General features: G+C 31.8%; 1 protein-coding gene across 1 annotated transcript in view; it reads right to left on the reverse strand.

Moving 5' to 3' along the window:
- Positions 1-2,475: 2,475 nt before the first annotated feature.
- Positions 2,476-23,917, reverse strand: part of LOC129222336 (tyrosine-protein phosphatase non-receptor type 9-like) — a 38,162-nt gene continuing 16,720 nt past the window's right edge. The window contains exons 6-11 of the mRNA XM_054856831.1: positions 20,198-20,308; positions 16,080-16,684; positions 13,524-13,684; positions 9,126-9,355; positions 5,486-5,693; positions 2,476-3,777 (exon numbers count right to left, since the gene is read on the reverse strand). Coding sequence (XP_054712806.1) covers positions 3,551-3,777; positions 5,486-5,693; positions 9,126-9,355; positions 13,524-13,684; positions 16,080-16,684; positions 20,198-20,308 — 1,542 coding nt within the window. The 3' untranslated portion in view covers positions 2,476-3,550. The remainder of the gene's footprint in view (positions 3,778-5,485; positions 5,694-9,125; positions 9,356-13,523; positions 13,685-16,079; positions 16,685-20,197; positions 20,309-23,917) is intronic.

Below are 23,917 nucleotides of genomic sequence, written 5' to 3' on the forward strand. Positions count from 1 at the left end.
CATTTTGGAGAGTACAAAAGTAAATGAATGATTCTATGTCACATTCAGGAAATTTTTAAGTGGATATTATAACGTTTAATCTCAGGCAAATTGTGTTATATATAATAATCTAATATTGTGTATCTATGCTTTAATTGTAGCCTTAATAATGCATCATAACATGCAGTGCCGCATACATTAGCTTTTGACACATGAAATTGTTACAGTCACATTTGAATTTATGTGAATGGATATTAATTTTTTTCATAGCAAAATAATGGAATCATCTATAAATATAAACTTAAAAGTGAAAATATGGCTGCAGGATGACGAAGGTCCCAGCAACATTTCAAAAATAGTCAATAGTTACAGTATATATAACATGATTCTTTTTTCAGGAAATAAACATGAGCTGAGTCAAGTAGTTATCCAAAAAGGGAGAGAGTGCTTCCTTATAAAAACATTCCTATTTAAATAAGAGGGCACTTCTTCAAAAGAACTGTACGCTAGAAACTTTATTATTATTATTTGCATACTATATGTATACAAAGCCCAAGTATTTTTCAATAGTCATTATTTTCTCAAATAATGATGAAAAACATTTTAATGTTTAGTTTAATAAATTATGCTTGAAATTGCATAAATTCAAATTCATCTTCAAATCCATCAACGGAAGGATCAATACCTTGAAGTAGCAAAATTTTCATTTGAAAATCAATCCTTACTTGAGAAACTAGTAAATATTATGTTAAAATGCATAAGTTTTATGATTTTAGAAAATTAAATTCATTATCATTACTATTCCCATGGAGTTCTACCGGTCAAGAGATATGAAAGTGATGTTTCAATGTCAGGCTTGTGTGAAGTTTTACTTTTCTAGAAAGAAGAATTGCTTTTGTAATCAAGTTTAGTTTTAAACTTCAAAAAAGCACGGACGACTCATCGAAGGTTGCCTCAAAAAGTGCAGGGCACAGCGTTTTTAAAAATAGCAGGGAGAAACTATTTTTTAATATATATATATATATATATATATATATATATATATATATATATCCATTCAATAAATTAGATAAAATTGCATACCGTGCAATTTCAATCAGGACTCACGAAAAACTTGAACAGTAGTGAAATTTTGATTATGTACGATCATTATCAAATATAAAATTTATGAAACAAAATTCATTATGCAAGTACAATACTTGTATTATTCTTATGAATGTTTAGAATACTAATATGGGTAAATTAACACACGGTGGTGGTTGGAACTCTTGCCCTTCAGCTAGCTTCAAACCAAACAAGTCTGCCTGCAGGGGGGGGGGTAGGCCTTGTCCATCATCTTAAGATGGATTCCAATAAATTTGAACCTGAAACATGAATAATAAAAATTGTCAAAAGAACTAGAGCAATTAGCTATTTAAAGGCTAGCAAAACCTTTCAACAGATCAGGATTAATAAAAACTGCTCTGTTGTATTTTAGGATATCAAGTACTAAGTAATTAGGTACCTTTCTGTAAAAATGGGTTTAGCCTCATAACAAATAAATAAGTACCTGACAGTGATAGATTTTACTCATCTCTTTTTGACAAAAATATTGGACTATATTTTTAATTGATAAATCAATAAAACTGTTGTTGCAATTGATTTTTTTAAAAAAATTCTCAATGAAGTCTTTGAAGGACATTTTTACATAAATAAAATTATGTTTAGGGCCAGACAATTTTTTTATTGGCTTTTGGTGCAATAATATTAAAAACTAAGTTGCTAAATGCTCTAATTATGAAAAATTTAGATCAAAAAGCCTGTCATATCTCATGAGATTTTATTTTATTTATTTATTTTTTTTTTATTTATTTATTTATTTATTTTTTCAAAATTCATATTTTCAAATTTAAGCTTATTTAGTACTTATCAGTTATCTAAGTGGTGGGAAACAATTATTAATTAATAAACAAACATGTGAAATAATTAATAGCTTGCAATAGCTGTAGGTCATATGTGGAGCATGTGAAATTCTCAGATTCTTGGTTTTAGATAACATCCCATCGAAATTTTGTGAAATTGTACAAATTGTATTGGACAGGGATTTTGAAATAATCAATAGCAGTCTCTAATATTTGAATCTTAATTATGAAGAGGAGAATATAGTTAAAATATTTTCAAAAAAGTTTTAAAAATGCTGTGAACTTAATTGTGACACACATGAAAATATTACATTGATCACAGATTTGCATATTTTCCCAGCTCATGGCCTAATGAGTAAAAAGAATCATAAAAAAATATCAGTAAATAGATACTTGTTAAAACCAGAAAATTAATGTCAAGAATTAAAGTTTAAAATTTTAATAATACAACAATTAAGTTATACCATAATAAGACTGCTAAAAATCTTAAGGATCTAACATCTTAATGATCAAAACACATTAATTTATTATGGTAATAGATGGGAAAGAGAATTAAATGCAACTTCTAGATATTACATTTTAAAGTGTTTAAGTATTTTTCTTTTTGTTAAAATAAAAGGTTATCAATAAAGTATTGCACTTTAAAGTGAGAATTAAATTCAGAATTTTTTTTATTGGGGTTCAAAGCTATTCTATGTGGTTGTTAGCAAAAGCTTGAGTAGCTTTTGTGCTACATTTAAAATTTAAAATGCAAAAACGTTTAGCAGCATTTTATTAGGCAATTTTTGAGATTAAGCGACAAAATGAAAATCAGATGCATTTATTCCTAGTACTTACAGACTTATTCAAAATAAAGACATTTTCATATTTATTTAAGGCAACATTAATTCCAAATTACATTATTTTACATAGCATTCTTCCAACTATTCAATTAGAATGGCTGCCATTTTTGTATGATATCACTCTTCAACCTTTAAAAAAAAGAAACCCTCCAAAAAAAAAAAAAAAAATCCATTTGTATAGCAACTCAGATTCGGAAAAAATCCACTGGAATTCTACATTTTAATACGACACAAAACATTAAATATTTTAATGACTAGGATTGCATCACCAAAGGAAAAAAAGTATGTATAATATATCATTCTATTTCAGTTCAATAAATTAAACATATATTTTTGGAAAAGTTATTTTGAAATAACAAGCAAACAGGAAGACATTACAAATTGGTTTCCGAAACTTTAAAGCTGTATCATACTCAGTTTATGAATATTAATAATATATAAAACACATGTACACATATTGTCTGTACACATTAAAACTGCATACTGAGAATGGAAGCAAACAGTAATAAATATTGTTTACATTGATTAAAAAATATATTATTCTACACCTATGTACCTCAATAGCTAACACTTATTTGATATCAATACATAAATATATTTTCAAACACGAAGTAAAACAATAAGTTAGTTACCTTACATTTTTTCTATTCATAGAATAGGAAGCAACAAGGATGTTGAAAAAAAGATTTTTCACTTTTGGCAACTCAAAAAATAAATAAACAAAAACAACATAAAATTTAGCACTAAAATTGGCAACATAAATACAAAAAATAATTTCAAGCCATAGGCCATATGATATAAATAACTATGATTTCAAATTCAACAATTCTATTCTGATTCTGAATCACTGTCATTGAAACCAGATAAGTCAACATCTTGCAATAATCCACGACTCAAGGCAAATTCTAATAGAGCCAAATGACAGAAAACATACTGATCCGGCATTTGTATACTATGAGCTCTTTGAGAGCGAATCCTTTCCACAGTTGTGCGTACGTCAATAAGGCCAGTTGCTTCCAAACGACAAATGGAAATATCTAATGTAATGAATGTGCCTAGAAATAAAAATTATCAAAAATTAATTTTGCATCAGACAAAATTTCTAAAAGAGCATTAGAATTTTGTTAAAAAACTCCTCTCAAAATAACAATTCTAAAAAATCATGAACAAACCCATTTTATGAAGAAATGAATATGACAATGTATTATTATTTTTTTTAAACATTTTTCTTCCAGAATATTGGTACATAACATTTCCTAAATTACGAGTCTTGTAAAAAGTAAAGTAGGAAGTGCTGTGAACAGTGGCGGATTAACAAGTCTGGGAGTCGGTTGCAAAAATTTTTTGGGATCCCCTTTTGTTTGTTTTAGCTCCTATAAGGCCCAATGGTCATGTGGGCCCCTCTCAATTGCAATATGGCAATTCGTCACTGGCTGTGAAAAGTTCTCAACTTCCCTCTGTAAATTGAATTTCTAGTCTCAACCATTGAGACAATTACAGCATTTCATTGCTACTAATAGATGTAGCTAATTGCGGGGAAGTTTGATGAAATTCCAGCTGAAAATGGAGACACTGACACATTGTACCAGATTTTAAAATATGTAGAGAACACATTTGCCTAGGGTAGGAAGTTGATTTTCTACTACTCTAGAGCAGTAGTTCCCAACTTTTATGTCGCGACCCCCTTTTCCCCAACTAAACACGCCAGGAACCTGATGTGTCCCCCATATACATATATGTATGTGTGAGTGTTTATGTGTGCGCATGAGTAAATATTGTGCATATTTTACATAATAACTCAAGGTGATTGAGATATTTTATAAGTTTTTTTTTTTTTTTTAAATTCCTACAATGATTGCATAAATAAAAAAAAGATAGAACCTATAATGTTAAACAGACATTTTGACACCTTCAAAATTCTGCTGTCCTAGCAGTGGTGAAATTACACTGTTTTTTAGGAGTTATCATCAATGAAACATGATGATTCATCTGGCTAAAAATTAGGTGACATTTAGGGTGATTAGTAAACCAAGAAGAAATAAATATTTGAATTATTAATATTGTTACTGATAAAAAGTTTCTTACAAGATGCATACATTCATGGCAGTTTCACAGCCAGTTTAAAAGAATTAAGATCTTTTCAATACAAGTTTTTAAAAAAAGCATTTAAAAGTTTCATCCAATTAGAAAAAATTAACACTGAAAATAAACGAAGAACTTGCAGAACTTTATAGCATTAATGCTAAAAACATTTTTTTGGAAAAATTTCTTCCAAAAAATCTCAACCCCCTCCCCCCTCCCTCTAGTTATTGACTGAAAATTATTGATTTGATTTTAAATAAGAGAGGGGGGGGGGGGGTAGTCTTGGGATTTTGAAGTATTAGAATCAACTCTTGATAACTCGGAGTCCCAAGGTACAGGCTGAACCGTTTGAGTTATTAATAGTTAAAGTCATGGGAAGTTTCCACAAGTCTCAAGAGTTTGGGACCCAAGGAAAACTTCTAGATAAAGGAATATTTGAGTTATAAGCTTCGAGTTATCGAGATCCGACTTTATTTACTAAATGCCATATACGAACTTTATACCAGACAGCTTGGTTATCACATCCTGAGACTGCAGTTTGATTCTTATTAGAACTCCCCAGTCAGGAATAGTGAATAACCGAGCCAGAGGCAGATGTCATCTCATTGAAGCTGAAATTACATTGATTATCGATTGATTTTATGACAGATAAAACTATTTTGAACAAAATTGGAAACATACCTGTGCGTCCTATACCAGCACTGCAATGAACAACAATAGGAGGACCAAGTGGATGCCCCCTCCATAAATCTCCCATTGAAGAAACATATTGGGCTTGTTTATCACGAACTTTGTCTCGAAAACCTAACATAGCCAAAGCAGAATGAGGAACACCATAATCCGGCCAGCTAGTAAACTGCATGTGATACACTAAACGAGTTTGGTTTGTCTGGTGGAAGAAAAAATAATAAAAATTTACAATAAATCATCTCTAAAATGAGAACTGATATTTTGATTTGCAAAAGAGATTTTCAAAAAAATTTAATCAAATTAGTTGAAGTTTATAAACATATTGTAAAATGAATGCTGTCATTATGCATATAAACACTGAATACATACTTTTAAGGGCAACTAAAAATGGACAGCTGATTGATTTTAAGCTATTAGCTCTGAATATAAAGTTAAGATTTTCTTTCCAAAACATATCTTTTATTTATGCATTTTTTAATCTGATTTTGATTTAAACGAGCTGGTGTATGAATGACTTCCTTTTAGGCTACTTTAATGATAATAGTACCTTGGACTTGGAATAAGCAAAGCAACACTTTAAATATTTTCACCCCAAGTTTGTTGCGAACCAAAGCAAAAAAAAAGTTTTATACAGATTAATTTTCCAAATATAGGCAATTTTGATGTGATTCAATGGTTAACTCTCTAAATATCGTCAACAGTGGCCAAATTAAAACCCGATTTAAAAAAAAATTTTAATCACCAAATTTGTCGCCAAGTTGGCGATAAAACTTGGCGACCAAAAGCTTGGCGATACATCGCCAAGTGTTTGCCAAATTATAACACCACTAGAGTTTGCATTGAAATTAACAATGATTTCCCTCCAAAAAGGTGTACCCCCTTTGGAGCATCCGAATGCAACCAAAAAAGGAGGTGCACAACTAGATCCCACTAGGGGTCTATGCACCAAATTTCAACTTTCTAGGACATACCGTTCTTGAGTTATGCGACATAAGTACGCACATACATACAGACGTCACGAGAAAACTTGCTGTAATTAACTTGGGAATCGTCGAAATGGATATTTCGAGCGTCCATACGTTTTTAGGTATATATACACGTGTGGTCGAGTCGGAAAAAAAACTCAACATTCATTCGGGGGTGAGTAAAACGAAAATTAAGGCCAATTCTTGAGTAAAAATTTTTTTGCGAATACAACTTCCTTTTTTGTAAAAGGAAGTAAAAATCTAATTAAATTTTATTTTTCTTTCATTTAACGCTTATATTATTTTCATCTTGTGTAGCACTTTCCAACAGTGATGGAGTAACAGGCTTGAGGGACTGTTGCAATGCATTTTTGGGGACCCCTTTGCCCATCACAGAATTATGTAAAATGTTTACCATGTGCAGTTTTTTAGCCCCTTTGGGGTCCCTCACAATTGCAACAGGATGCCAACACTTGCCAACTGACTACCAATCTGCGCAAATTCTACAATTTTTCTGTCTATATAGTGCACTGCTATCAATCAAGAAGATTGCTTAATGATTTAACTATGACCTGAGCTTGATGTCTCTATTTCTTGAAGTTGGTACCTCCTTTGGAACTGGTACTTAATAGTCAAACGACTATTAGTTTAATTTCGTTCAATACTCTTTAATTTTGTTGATCAACTACTGCAAAAATAATCATACAATCTTGGTTTGTTAGTCAAAACTCAAAAATGCAGCTCTATTTTAGGAAATAAATTTTTTTAAGGATCTTGGTCTACAAGGTATTTCAATAGTTTCCGAACTAAAAACTTCATGCTCTATTTTTTTTAAATTTTGGCTTCTTATTTTCGCTACATTTTCTTTTCTGACAAGTAATTACGTTTCAATAACTGCACATGATTTCTTCTCCCTTCTATATTTTCATGCTTAAATTTTTTCTTTCCATTTTCAGTTTTACAATCTAATTCCATGTCACAAATTCAAACACAATTTTATTTTAAAATTTCAATAAATGTTTTTTGACATAAAGAGAATAGTGTATCATGAAACTAAAATTGAAAACAGTGTAAACATTTCAAACTGAAAAAAAAAAGTTTCAAAACTTTAGAATTTAGATGTTGTAGAATTATGAAATCAACCTTTAAGAACACAGGCGGCATACTCCATGCAGCAACATTTCTTTAAAGTTTAACTATCAATTTTTAAAGATTTTCCTATTTATTACAATGTCTAGTAATGTTACAGAAAGAGCAAAGATCTTATTGAACCAAGAGATGAACACAATTAAAATGAATATGATCACAATATAGTAAAAAATGATAACGTTTAATTTGCAAAGATCATGAACATAAAGTCAAAAAAAAAAAAAGTATATATACAAATGATATTTTAATTATTGAGATAACTTGTTGGCATTTGCTGAACAATTATTGCATTCCTGAAAATTGTATTTTGTTATTTTTATATGCTTTTTGCATACAAAATTGGAACATTCACATGTGGTTTCTCTTATAAAAAAATTAAAAAGAACAAGAAATAAAATAATAGTTTAAAAACTAAAAAAACACGCTTTCGTAGCAAAATGAACTAAAAAGTGAAAAATAATCTTTGGATGATACTAGTTGACCAATCACTTAATTTTAATGTAATACAAAAAACCGTGGGGTGCTGTCTATTTACATTTTTGCATGGACAACAAATGGAAGAAATTCAAGACAACTGATAAGAAGCCCCCCACGATTTTTGTATTGCATTAAAATTAAGTGATTGGTCAACTAGTATCATCCAAAGATTATTTTTCACTTTTTAGTTCATTTTGCTACGAAAGCGTGTTTTTTTAGTTTTTAAACTATTATTTTATTTTCTTCTTTTTAGTTTAACTTGTTTTATGAAAAAATATTCATTTCAACATTGTTCAAAATCTTTTATATTCATGAAATTTACCCAAAAAAAGCTAATCCATCTCAGTCATCAATGTATGTGTGTGGAAATCATATCTACATTACTTTGAAAATTTGAGATGCATTTAAATAAAAGTTTTGTTCAACAATGGTCTAAAAGGCTCACCTAAATTTTGGCATGAAATTAGTTAAAAACAATTATATTTCATGTTCTAATTGCCTTGGAACATTGGAACAAATTTTGTCTGATGCAGAAAAATTAAAGGTTTTTGTAGATATTTTTAAATAATTTTTGCGAGCATTTTTAATGTATTTTTTTTAATTTTTCCTTTTTCACATTGTTGGATTTATGCCAAAATATTGATTAAAATTGGGGGAAACTAACAATTAAAAGAGTTAATTAATTTGATCATAGAATATTGCATTATCATTGGGTCTGCGGTCTTGTGCCAAATTTCAAAAGAATCCAATCGCAGGAAGTGGGCGAAATTTGAGCTGCAAGATTCCGGTTCAAGATACATACATACATACATACAGGTGAAGCTAATAAAAGCGTGTTAAAAAAAAAGGCAACTTTCGACTCTAAACACAAGTACCTCACTAAACGGACCTTGGAAAAAGGGTAAATAATAGCCAGGTGTTGGTCAAATGACTATTCTGAAATTCACAGCTGCTTTCTCTCAGAGTGGCATACTCAGTATGCCGTCCGTGTTCTTAAAGGTTAACAAAGATATTTTTTTAATGAAATTCTTGAAATTTACCTTAGTATCAGTAAGCTTCAGATTACTAATTGTATAATCATTGAAATGTTCAAGTCCATCATTATGTACAAGAAAAGGGGTAAATTCCATAGAAGATTCATTATCTTTTGGCCAATATTGGCCACACTTTGCCCTACTTCTTTCTATAGTACGTGTAGTCATTACAATCACTCCGACTTCTTGTTCCCAGATCATTTGCCAAAAATCAACAAATGTTTTAGGTAGAGGACCTAGAACAAAATTAAATATCTAATGAGTCACTAAAAAGTATTGTACTAAATCAATTGAGTAGATTGCAATATAAGAAGGGGAGATTCAAGTGCCACTGACAAATGCAGGCTTGCCAACTTCTCCGCATCTTGCGGAGTTGCTCTGCAAAAATAGCAAAAATCTGCAGCTCCTCAAAAAAGTTATCTTGCTCCGCATTTCCCGGCTGAGTGATTTTAAGCATGGCATAATGTTTAAAGCTGTTCTTAATTTTTATGCTAGTGCTTAAAATAATTATTGAAGCTCCAAAACAATTCTAGATAAGTAGTTTCAGTTTTTTTTTTTTTTTTTTTTTTTTATTGAATTTGGTGCAAAATACCAAACTGCTCCTCAAGATTTCAAAATGTTCCTCAAAATCACCACAGATGCTCTTCAAATTATTTTCCCAAGGTTGACAAAAATGCAAATGAAACTGAGGAGAATAATTTAAACATTCACAAAAAAAAAAAAAAAGGTTTTAAATCTAGGACCAATTTAGGTGATTAAGAAAAACAAATACATGTATTACTAATACAAAATAGTTATAATGAAACATTTCAAAATTGGTTGTACAATAGTTGCTCTATTTCAGCAAAAACCATATCAACATCATCATCTTTCTGCAATATAAAGTGCATGCAATATGAAAGTAAATAAAGACTAGTTTAATTCTATGTATGAAATATTCAAAAGCAATGCTCACAGCTGACACTGACATGACATTATAGTGAATAATGAAATCCAAGTTCTTTAAAATTGTAATGCAAAAACATTAGGCATTTTGATACTTTCAGGAGATAACTTAGTTCTCGAAGGTTCATATTATATTTCCTCCTACGTCATTTTTTTTTCTACAGATGAAACTGGTAAGCTTAAATATTTCAATGTATTTTGTCAAATAGGGAAATTTTTCTTCCTCAAATCTCTACTATAAAAATGTATTTTCATTCTTAGGTTGTATAAAATTTGAAAAGTTTGTAAATGTTTAAAAAATAAACAAGCAGAAAAATTATTTTTAAAAAAATTAAAAAATTCACTTACAGAAATAAACAATTAACTTAATTCTAAAAAGTCATAAACTAGACAAAAAATTATAGTTTCAAAAAAAAAAAAAAAAAATGCTCTTGCTTGTAGTGATATAGACTGATAAGTACACCAATCTTTAACTGTAAATATGATGCTCAACATATAGGACATCCCACAACTAAGAATATGTACTCCTTACCAGCCAACTTTCTAATTGGTGCATCCGTAGGTCATAGATCTTTAAAAGGGATAGATAGGCCTTTCTCCTACAGCGCAGCGTATTTCGCCCGGAGAAAGTGGGGTCATCATGATTCTGCCGAGAATCACGTGATCAAGGGACATCGTGTCTCCCTCTTCTCGGGCAGCAGTGATATAACAATGCGAAGCGTCGTTAAAAGTCTAGGATTGTCTGAAGATTTTTATTATACTTGTGTGAGAAATCTCTATATGTGTGAATCTGAGATTTTCTAGCGAAAGAGGGTTTGATGAATTTTATTAAAAAAATAAAGACATAGTGAGTAACAGAAATCTTTCTTTCTGCTAAAGGCAAAAAAAGTCCCCATGCAGAGTCGAAATTTAGAATATTTTGAGCAATTTACTATAGATACCGAGCATTATATTAAATCACTAGAAACAAGCGATGGAAAATTAGTTACAGTATGTTCGCGAAAAACTGGATTTTTAGGTTTCCTAATTTGTATGAAAAGTGCTGTGAACATTTGAAAAGTATGTAGGTGCCCGAATTTCCAGTTCTAAACTTCGTAATGACTTATAAGCTTACTTAGGATCACCTTGAAACTTTTTTCAATGCGATCAGTTTGTGAGGGGGGATTCAACAATAATCGTCGGATAATTTCGAAGTGCGAAAAAAGAATCTTCATTCATACGGAAATTAAAGAGTCCAGTTCTTCAAATTGCGCTGATTTTTACAACCTTCAAATGCTAAGATTAAATTTGAAGCGTAACAAAAATGCTTTGAAAGAAAGCCTTTTCTTCCGATTCCTTTGACGACGATTTGGAAAATTCAGAAATCATCTCAATTAACATGATGCTTCTGACTACGCTGGATTTTTTGCCCGGCAAGTGCACTCTGTTGTGAACTGCGACGACTGCAACGCAGTCTTAACTACAACAAATCAAAAAATAGACCTAATAAAATTTAAGAATTTTGGGACACATTTAAGTATGATAACTTATTGCAAGATTGCAGCCATTGAAATATGTACATTTGTGAAGAACAACTAAGCGAGAATGCGAAAAAGTTTTGGGAGTAAAACACAAAAATATAATGTTACTCATGAGACCACAAGAGTCATGTGAAAAATTTCGAATTCCGTTTTTCTAAGTTTAAATAAGCATATGTTGGAAACAGAGGCAGCAGATTTTCTCGATAAAAAGGTTATAAAATTATTCGTTACTAAATATTTAAGCGTTAGAATGTATCGCGCAGTCAATTTAATCAATGAAAATAAAGACCGATAAGTAGGAAAGTAACAAAATTAATATTGTTAAGGGACAATAATCACTAGTTTTCTTCAACCTCGAGTTTAAATTGTCAAAATTATCATAGTCTGTGGGACGAAAAAAAAAAGAAAAGAAAAATTGGGGAGGGGGCGGAAGTCAAATGACCATTCATGTAGTTTATAATTGCAAATTATTTATTTTCTGAATACTTAAAAAAAAACACTGAAGTTGCTTAAAAATTAGGAACAAACCAAAGTTATTGGTTTGGCTAATATAGTGTTGGTGCGAAACGCATGCGAATATTAGAATATTATTTAATTGAGTTGATATTCGATACTATTTACATTTGTATTTCTAATTGGTTTATGGTTTTAGATCGGGTTTTATGTTAAATTGTTGCACTGGCTTCAAAAGTAGTGGGAAAAAACACGCATTGAAACTATTTATCCGTATGAAAAATTTGATTGAAATAAAAGAAAATTTATAAGATCAATTTTTGTTTAAGATTTTTGAAGACGTCTTTTTCTACTCAGTATTTAAAGCACTTGAAAAAAAAGTTTAAATAGCTTGTGCGCCTGCTTCAAAAGTTATGATGGGAAAATATCTAATGGAAAAAGGTGTCATTTTGTCCCGCATTTCATTAAAAAGTAATAACTTAAAGGTAACAAAGAACATTTTTTGCAAAAGTACAACAAATACATTTGCGATTTCTTAATGAAAAAAAAAGTTACCTTTTTTAATTATTACTTTTAGTGAAAAATATGAGGTGTTACGTGAGGGACAGAGTGATCCGTTTTTCTTTAATAATGGGTAAAATGCTTTAATTTAACCCATGCTTAAAGGGGGGTTTAACCCATGCTAAAAGCATTTAACCCATGGGTTAAATGCTTTAATTTCCTTTGATTGTGCAAGTGATCGCGGCGCAAAGTGATTCTCTTCGATAAGGGAAACAGTTTCTTGTGAGGGGAGTCCCTTGATCACGTGATGTCCCACGGGGGATGTTGACGCGCGCTCTGAGGAGAAAAGTGGGGAGAAGGCACATCTATTCTATTTTAAGATCTATGCCGTAGGTCTTACTTAGGTATTTGATTTATCAATGATCAAATATCAGATTCTGCATTACTACCTACTTTCACAAAAGATACATGCAAAATACTTACATTTTCTGTTAAAAATTTGATAATCTCTAAAGTCCATACAAAACTGAAAATCTTGGCCCTTTTTTTTTTTTTTTTTTTGACTACATGCAGTCCTTATTGTTTGGAATATCTGTTCAACTTATTTTAAAAGCATTTTAAGAATAAAAAAACATTTAGGGAATAATAGCACATCATAAGATTTTATCTTCTCTATATTGTGTTACTTTTTATAAGTTGTAAACTATAGTGAAATGATAATATAATAAAATGGAAGAATTATAAATAAAGTTTAGCTTAGAAGGGAACAAGTACAAGATAAGTACAAGATAATAAACAAAAGCTTTGATCTAGGAAGGGGAAGTTACCCTTGCCTGTATTTCTCTGGCTACATCTACAGATAAAAATATTACTTTTTAAATGAAGAAAAAAAGTAACAAATTGAAAACAATATTAATCTATATTAAAAACTTAAAAAATTGCAAAAAAAAAAAAAACAATTAAATTGAAAATTAAAATGTTTTACCTTGTGTGGAAATAAATGCATTCTTTTGCCGGAATCCATCAACAAAATTTGCATTCAAATAATCTGAGCAAGGATCAGAATCCTGGCATGTAATTTTGACACGAGAATGATCATAGCATAGAACATCTGAATATCTATTTTTTGGTAGATTAGATTTCAATCTAAGTAAGAAAAAAAAAATCATGGTTATTGAGAAATAAACAATTAATCTAAAAATGTAATTATATGAGGAATAATAACATTTATTTTAATTGAAATCTCTTGACAGACAATTTTCATACTTTACCTATAAACAGTGGCGTAGCTACAATACTTGCCATCCGGGGCGGTTCTTCAATTTGCCACCCTTTCATAGTGAAATAGCTAATACATTAAACTGACAAGGGTATTTAAATTAAAACGGGATATTTAATTTAAAAAAAAAAACGAAATTAATTTCTACATACAAAAAAAAGCGCGGAGGGGGGGGGGGGTAGCCCACACTTGCAGAAAATTGCTAAATTTACATAAAAATTGCAATTTTAGGCAATTTTTTGTAAAGTGAAGGGAAGGGCCGGTTGTATTTGCTTCCGATTTTTTTCAAAACTCAAGTCTGTGTTACTATTTCTTTGTTGACGTTTGGGGATCGGAAGGCACCGCAAGGAAATGCTCCGAAATCAAATTTTAAAAATGCAGCTTAGGCTACTTTAGGGGAGGTAAAGAAAATCAGGAATGATCGGATACTCAATTTGAAAATTTTCAGCTCTGAAATATGCATTTTTAGACTATCTTTGGCAACACAATTGCATGTGTATTCTAATGCAGTTGCAGGCGTCAGAGGAGATAAGGGGCGCTGAGGTTTCTTACTGAAATATTTTTTAAATTGAAATCAATTTTAAAGGTATCTTTGGTGATTTACTGGAATGGGGAAGGTTCGGCTTCTTTCTTTGAAAATTGTTAAGCACCAAAGTCTCAAAAACACAATTCCACTCACGCAAATTTCTATGAGCGAAACTTTGGGCTATTTTTGGGGATGTTAGGAAAAAGTCTGAGGAGTCTGAAAAGTCTTTTTCAAAATTGAAGTCTTCAAGAAAACTCTCTGAAAAATCCAGTGTTAACTCTTTTTTATGACGAAAATTGGAAAACTTCATTGTTTTCTTCCTCTTGGAATTAACTTCTATAGTCTAAAAAAAACATTGGTCCCATGAAATGTCCACTGCCACCTCCTCAGAAAAAAAAAACAAGGAATTGTACTGATATGCTATCAAGATCAAGAAAGACTTTTGAAAGTTTTGAATTAAAAAAGTAACTTTAATCTAGTATTGACACAAAAGTCTTACAATTCAAAGATTTTCTTTTTGCCTGTGCAGTAACAGGTTAAAACCATAATTTCCCATTTGAAAAATACATTTATTTTTTCCACAGCAAAAAGAATAATTTGCCACCCTTCAAAAAGTGCCGCCCGGGGCGCACCGCCCCCTCCGCCCACCCTAGCTACGCCACTGCCTATAAAAAATGCTGCATGATTGTCCAAAACTGTATATCATTATGACTATAAATAGCATAGAGGGTCGGATCTTCTATTTTTTCGAGCCAGGGCAAAAACTGGTTTTGGACAATTGCTGCTTTTACAGTCTAATCACCAATAATATGGAAAGGCAAACATCCAGTTTGCAGGCGGAAATGGATGCATCTATTAGTTTTCAGGGGTGGTAGTTCGTAACAAATGTGAGCTTTTGAATCTTAATTGTTTAGACATAGTTTTGTAAAAATGAAAATTTGTCCACGATAATAATAATTTAAACCTAACATATTTGATCTACATTCTCACTACAAAAGTTGATTGATTTATTTGTTTACAACATAATTTTGATCTTACCATTTTGCTTTTACATTTCCAGACTAAATGAAAACATTTTATTTTCTTTTTGTTGTTTCCATTGAAAATCTTCTTGTTTTGCCTTTTTTTTTATTTTAGAGAATGAAATAAATTAACAAGACTAATGACATCATAAAACATGCATCAAAATCCCATCGCTATTTTCCCTTCTCCCCTGCTAGATTCATTCAGATGGAATCATCTTAACTTTGCCGACTTTGGCTTTAGCATAATGAAGCATACTTTCATTCAAATTGATCAAAAAATAAAACAAATTTAGCACGAACATTAGCAAAGCCAGGAAAAATCTGACAAAAACCGCATAGTCAATAACCGAGCTGGAGGCAGATGTTTTCCCATTGAAGCTGAGATTACTAACAAACTGGTAGCTAAAATTAGTTTAGCACACTAACGAGAATCGGCAAGCAACGGTGTGGTTCAACTTGTAAATTGAAGGTGAGATTAGGTAATAAGCAGAGAGTTGCCACCCTTAAGCCAGGGATTAAGCAAAACTACATGTAAAATTTGCTATTTTTTTCTCGAGTAAAGTTATCTTTCTTTCATTTTTAATATTTTCAGAAGAAGCAATTTTAAAATTCTGGAATTTTTCTTAATACACTCAAAGAATTTTTAAAAATATCAAACATGAACCTTATAAACTAGATAAGAAATCAAAACTGTCTACTAAACAAAATTACCTTGATGATTCAAATGTTCCATCAGCACTCTTTAATTTTATTTCAGAATATTCTTCATGCAATCCCCTCTTTCCTTTCTTCTGTAAATGTTCAATAAATTCTTCTAATGTCTGACCGTTAATGAGATCATCATGAAGCGAATCTTCTGATAATGAAGATGATGGAGTACTAGATGATAGCTTCTCATCATTAGGCGTATTTTCCTGCAGCGGTGAACAAGATGGTACAGGCTTTTCTTGAACAGTCAAAGATATTTCTTTGATAACTTCAACTTCTTTTTCTCTGTCTTCTGAATTTTGCTTTTCATGAACAGAGCTGTGATGTTCACTGGATTCGTCCGTTTCTCCTTCACTGCTCATGAAGTGGAAGTGGTGTGCAGAAAGACCGTTGCCACGTACAACGTGTGGGGAGTAAGGACCATTAATAGCTGATGGAGAAGTTGGGGCTGAAACAAGATCACAAAGATCTCCGCAACGATTAGTCATGGATTTTAAACAGTGAAGAAGCCAAGATTCATGATCAACAATAAGATTTCCACCCAATTCTTGAGGTAGAGAAGATGGTGGCACATGAAGTGACAACTGTGGAACACTTACCATATAAACCTACATAGGAATGAAAAAAGTTTGTAAAATAAGTCTAAATTAATTTAAAACTTATATTCAGTAAATCATCAAAAATCTTTACAAAGCTACTGACAAATTTTGTTTGAAACGGTCGCATTTCCAGATGTGCAATTTTGTCTTCCTTTTTTTTTTTTTTTCATTTTGCAAAAACATTTTTAGTATTATCAAAAACATGATTTTGAAATTGATAAAATAAGTTTTTTCAGTTCTCATAAACCTTTAATTTTAAAATATACAAGGTAATTGTAAATAAAATTATGATTTAAAAACATTAATTTTAAAACTACTGGTCTGGTCAGAATGACTTGAAATTTCACCAGAATAATCATGGGGCAGTGGAATTTTATTTACCAAAGGAGAAAAAATAGTTTCAAATTGTGCTGGTAGATAACATTGCCAGGTTTCACATTACTGTTGTTGAGATGATTTAATGCTAAGATGCGACATTGAACCAAACATAACATCTGTACACAAATACCTTCTGATCTACAGTGAAACAGGACATTTCGCACTTCCAACTAGTAGCAAAACAATGCAGAGAGCATACCAAACAAATTATGCATTAATCTTTTCAGTAATAAAGTTTTCATAAAACTTTGGAATCTATTGTTTTCTTTTGGCTCACAACATTCCCGTGTTTAATGAATTTAATTAGATCCCTCCACTGATGCTACGCTTTGAGCATCATCTATCCTCACATTTTAAAACGCTTTTTTTTCTTTTGTCAAACAAAATTACATTCCTCCATGTTTATTCTGATAAAATATCAAGTCATTTTGACCAGTAGTTTCAAGTTAATGCCTTTTTAAAATCCATAACTTTAACTAATCAGAGTCCTGAATCATTATTGAGATTTATTTTTGAAATAAGACAGCAAATAAATACTTAAATTTTACCCAAAAAATGTTGAAATCAGATTTTTGTTAAATTTCCTTAATATTTTAGCCAATAAAAGAAAATCAGCTCTGCTTCCTGTAGTGAATTACTTTATTTCAACATTGGATGGTTATATTTCCCAAATGATTAATATTTATTTTAGCCTATTGTTGAGTGTGAACAGAAGTAGATATTTAAACCATTGCCAAAGGATAATAAGGACGGAATACTATGTGTGAATTTGAGACCGTTTTTACACAACAATGTAGAAGTAGAAACAAAGTGGTCTAAAAAGCAATAAATTGTAGCAAAAATAAATCCTTGACCAGTTGCATGGATTAACAGTGGCCAGTTAGGCATTTTATTTAATCCCAACATGAGGTAACTTAATGGCCAGGTGACTATTATTTTGATGCATGCTATTAAGCACATAAGCATGACAGTTTACATGTGCCCTATTCAAGAATGAACAAAAACGTTCAGGAGCCCTAATGCTTCAGGACCTATATTATGTAAATAGTCTGAATTCCGTCTAATGTGTGAAAATTCATTGAAAAAAGAAAAGTATAGGGGCTGAGCTTTTGTGATCTCCTAAGCAAATTAAGAGCTCCCTATTCATAAACACAAGTTATTGTTTTGCACCACCACCACTAAGGAAACACTTCCCATTCTGTCTTTTGAAAATCCATAAAGATTTTCTCGGTTTCATATATTATTTTATACATTCACTAGAGGACCCAACAGAGGTTGTTCTGTTCAAACTTTGTAAATTGAAAAATAAAAAATGTTCAAAAAAACTATCAAGTGTTTGAACGGTTTTGTGGAAAAAAATATGTCAAATGAAAATGTTTTTAAGATTATTGGTGTCACAATGCGTATATTTATTACAACTTGATTTAGCTATTGCCCACTGAGCAGTTGTTTTATGAACTATTTTTTCTCACGTACTTGAAAGATCTTCATATATTACATAATATGTTCCTTCAGCCACACTCAAATGATAAAAATCTTCTTTGGATATTTAGTGGAAAAAACTAACCACTCAGTACATCTAGAACAAACGGGAAATCTCGCTGCAACGTTCTCTATATAAAAAAGAATCCACAATCGAAAAGCTAAGGTTTAAAGAAATGATAAAGGTAAAAAAAGATCCTCGAATAAACGAAAATCACTTATTTCCCTCCCTTTTGTAAAATAAACATTTTCTTCAACTGAAATGACGAAACACTCTTTAAAAACCGAAATCAATTCTTTGCAATTTAAAATATTTCTCCAAATAAACAAAAAATACATTAACAGTAGCTTTAAAATGTAAATGATCCCGCTACTCTATCGTTTATCGCCAAAGTCGTCAAGCCACCACGCTTCTGTAATCCGGCCGATTAGTGAGCGAAGCGAACTTCGATTGATTAGTGGTTGATCTTATGAACAAAAACTTTTAAATTTCGCTCTATCACTGAGCATTTGTTTCACTTAACTATCTCTCCTCGCGTACTTGAATGGTCTTCATATATTGTCTGATTGTTCCTTTCATCAAAGACAAAAATCTTCCACTGCACTGATCTTTTGTGCACAAAACTACCCTGTTGTGATTTATCTGAGCGGAAATAAAATTTGTGTTCTTTAAATTCCACCACCTTTTCCTTTAATAATGTACTGATTAGTTTAATAATCCTTAAAGTCATCTTGCCAGTGACGTCAAAACCCATATGGGTTTGAGCGGAGAAGCAAATGTTGCTATGTGCGGTACTTTCTGATCATTTGGTTAAGAAAACCTGAGGCAATGACCCATTGAATGATCCCGCCACATGGTTCAAATACAACAACAGGAATACACATTTTGCATGAACCTAATGAAAGAAACCCGATTTCTTCCGGTCTTCCAGATGTATCACAGGACCTAAGATCTTTGCTTTTAAGAAATGAAGGCTTCACTCTCTCTCTCTACGTTTTACCTACGTTCTCCACTGATGTATCACAGAAGGAAATTTTCACTAAAAATGCAGAGTTGAATTTCTTATTATCCTTTGGCAATGGTTTAAATATCTACTTCTGTTCACACTCAACAATAGACTAAAACAAATATTAATCATTTGGGAAATATAACCATCCAATGTTGAAATAAAGTAATTCACTACAGGAAGCAGAGCTGATTTTCTTTTTGTCCTTTGGCAACAGGTTAAATATTTATTTCAATTCTCGCTCAACAATAAGTTAAAATAAATATTTATCATTTGGGAGATATAACAATCCAATGTTTAAATTAATTAATTAATTAACAAAACCGTTTCCGATTCGATCCATCAGGCTTTGAAACCATGCTACAACTTAATTACACACAAAAATTTGATTCAAATTGGTCCAGTCGTTTAAAAGCCTTATGGTGACAAAAGTCCGCACAGAAGATTTTTATATCTTAAGATAAAAAAAAGGAAACAAAGTTGAAAATTTTCAAAATAACAAAAATTCACTGAACAGTAAAAGATTCTCACTCTAACGGGCAAAAATGAGAATTTTAAATATGATTACATTAAAATATCCTTTCCAAAAGTTGCAACTGTAATCTAATATAGTAGTCATAAAAGAAAAATCCTCCAAAAAATGTTTTTGACCTACCCTGTCTCTCAATTTTTCTCTAACAAACAATCTGAGAATTTTGAAAGGAGCCTTGAACCATAATGGTGCAGTCACAATCAGAACTTTTTTTAATCTAGCAGGATAGCCACCCTGAAAAACAAAATTGATTAAAGATTTAATAAAAAGTGAACATACTGGAAAAATATAGATACACAATAGCACTCTTTCCATGCATCAAACAGTTCCATGCACTTAGAATAAGAAGAAGTATTTTCCAATTCAAACTTCAACAGTTTTATTTTCAAGTTACTTATCAACTTTTTAGAATAATTAAATGATGTTAACAAGAAAATAATCATCTGACTATGATTAAAAATATTGTGCATCATTCAAAATAGTCAGAAAAGAGCCGGATTAGTATCTATGCTATTCAAGTATGAGTGTATCAATATATCATACATGTCATCCTGACTCCTTGAGAATGCAAGAGAACTGCCCATCAAACCAGGTATCGAGAGTCGTAATTTTTCAGACATTGTGTTTAGCTAGGTGGCATAATTTAATGACTTTAATTAGCAGAGACATCAATTAAAAAAATATTTCAGTGTTCTTTCTTCATCCAAAATTTTGGAATCTAATTGCAGCAAGAGCGCCCATATAGGGGGGCAAGGGGGGGGGGGGGCTTTAGCCCCCCCCCCCTCAGAAATTATGTCTGCCTTGCTTTTAGTATTTTTTTTCTTTGCAAAAATAAAAACATTTCTTCTCCACCCATTAATGAATAAGTTATTAAAAATGTCAAATTTTAATGACTCGAATCTGTCCTGAAATTGGTTTCCATGGGGAAATATCCTGCTAAACCATGGGGAAAATATCTGTATCCCCCCCCCCCTTACAATTTTGCATATGGGCGCCCTTGACTTGCAGGCAAGTCGCCAATAATTTTGCAACTCATAGACAGAAAAGTCATGCTGCTAAAAAAAAAAAAAGGTTTCAAATGACTTAAGCGAAGCTCATTTTTTGATGTGATGGTTTTTTCATCTTTTCCTTCCAAACTAACTTTTTCTGCATGAATTTGAATAAGACCAAAAATAGGAAGAAGAGATGGAAACATTTTTTGAACTTGGTACCTTGCTACTACTCTTTAAGTCTTGACTAACCCTAATTGGAAAAAAAAAATTTAAAGATGCAATTTAAACTATTCCAATAGATATATTTGCGTGCCAAATTTTAAAGACTTGCGGTTGCAAATACAATGCAAAATTCAGTATGCGTTTTGATGATTTGAGCAACCCCCCCCCCCCCCCGGGGGCCCCCAGCTTAATCAGTTCCTGTGTTTGTGGCCCTGTCTCAAAAAGGTTGTGCATTAGGGTGGGCCGAAAAAACTCAGTTTTTTATTTCAAAGTTGTAATAGCGTGGAAAAGTTGTGAATTATAAAGACAAACAAAAGAAAAACAGAATTATGGAAATCGATTGACATCTTCCGATTGCTCATGGGGCAAAAAGTTTGACAAAATAAAAAAAAAATTAAAAAATTGTTTTTGAGATTTAAAAAAAAAATTGTTAATTAGACATTTTATTAATGTAATAGTTTGTAACGTTTTTAAACAGAGCCTTAAAACATTGTGTTTAAATTTGGTTTCGATCAGCTAATATCTTCTGGTCGCGCTTAACCCGCAAAATTTTCCAAAATAATGAAAAAAAATTTTCATTATTTTGGAATTTACATTTTTATGGGTTTTCGGTATTTGATGAACAATCAGAATTTAAATAAAATAGATGAAGTATTTTTTCAGTTGAATTGAAAATAAGATAGAAAAAAAGCTGTCAGGTTCCAGGGGAGGATCCCGACACAATTCTCGGAGAGGGCCATTTGGAAAAATACGATGTTTTTGAACATTTTTGAATTTTAAAAGTATCAATTTATCACAACTTTAACTAGAGCATTTTTAAAGGAATTTTCACTAGACGACCCAAGTTTAACATAAAGGCTGTAACCTTTCCAATTATTTTCCTCTTTTCTTAACAAACGTTTGCATATACTGTCTCTCAAAATAGTATCCCTGTAATCAGTACTGTGTTCTAAAGCGACTGTATATTACTTGTGATCTAAGAGGAAGCCCATATGAACCATCTGCAAGGGGATTTCTCCCCCGGAAAATTTTCAAATTTGTAGTGTTAAAAAACCATTTTAGACGATGAAGAGGTTTCTGTCATGAAATATGACAGTGTAATGAGTAGTTTGTCTCTTCCATTTCAATGAGTTGCCATTCCACCACATGTTTCAGCTCTTGGATGACAAGACAACTGGGTCTAGTACCTCTATAGGGTCAATTAGGGCAAAAGTAGTAGACTGCCAGAATCTTCTGGTAGTTGACTTTCAGAGTATTGATTGCATGGTGCTAGAGGTTGACCAAAACACGTTCAGCAACATTTATTTGATGTTACAAAGGCAACTGTATCAGGAACTTGTAAAGAAGATTTGGCTGTACAAAATCTTAGGTTTTTATCACATCAAGGTGGTTGACGAAAGCAAATAGAACTCTCAGATTGTGTATGTAAGCCTAGCATTTGAACTTCCGAAAATTAGTAGAGTTTATATCGAAAACATACAGGCCAATGTGGTTTTCGATCAAACCATCTTAAGACGGCTCAAAACTTGTTAACCAAGCAGTACAATATATCAGGTACTTGCCATAACCTTTGCTTTATGTTGTCAACCCTGAGATCGAACGGAATGGGGTTTTTTCGCTTATCCAGAAAACTTACTGTTTAGCCATGACTCAAGATGACAATAAATGCATTAATGTTCGGGGTTCAAAGAATTCTGAAGGCAAGACAGATAGATCCAAGAAGGAAAACAGAACATTCACACCACCAAAAGTCAACTTCAATGTGCAAGAATACTCAGAAATTGTCAACTGGATGTACTTTGAATTATCTTCTTCCCCATTGTTATAATAAATCAGTGACGACAATGACATCAAATCACACATTGGAGGTGACTCAATCCCTGAATTTGAAGACCTTTTTGCTGGTGAAGTTGGACATGGATGATCTGGACATTAGAGTGGTTCTTATAAATTCGTCTCGAAATTCAGCTCCACAAACTTTTCCTAAGACTACCGTGACGATTTTTATACAGGGTTCAAAGTTTGCGTGTGCACTGGGAATTGCTTGAAAGTAATGTTCTAGACAGCCAACTACCTTTTTACCAAGACCAATTGGCCCTTTAGAGGTACTGGGCTCCATTGTCTTGCGATCCAAAAGCTTAAACTTGTGGCAGAATGGCAATTCATTGAAATGGAGGAGACAAACTCCCCATTGCACGGGCATATATCATGACAGAAACTTACAAGAGTTACAGAAAGAAAATAGTAGATTGAACTAAATAATATTGCACTACAATCACTACTGAGAGATGCAGACTGAAAAAACAATGTAGGGAGACAGCAGACATGGTTCTAGGAAGGCGAGGATGGCGTGGAGGGAGCACCCCAGACAGAAGTATGACGTTGTCTGGATTGCTTTGCGACTTCTGCATACAAGAGTTTCTAAGTCTTTGCACAACTGGAAAACCTTGATTGAACCTGGCAGCATTTTTTTTTTAAATACTTTGTCTATTTTATTTAAATTCTGATTATTCATCAAATACCGAAAACCCATTAAAATGTAACTTTTTCATCATTTTGAAAAAGTTTGGGGCTTAAGCGTGACCAGAAGATATTAGCTGATCAAAACTAAATTTAAACACAATGTTTT

The sequence above is a fragment of the Uloborus diversus genome, chromosome 5 (assembly GCF_026930045.1).
Source record: "Uloborus diversus isolate 005 chromosome 5, Udiv.v.3.1, whole genome shotgun sequence".
Classification (NCBI taxonomy): domain Eukaryota; kingdom Metazoa; phylum Arthropoda; class Arachnida; order Araneae; family Uloboridae; genus Uloborus; species Uloborus diversus.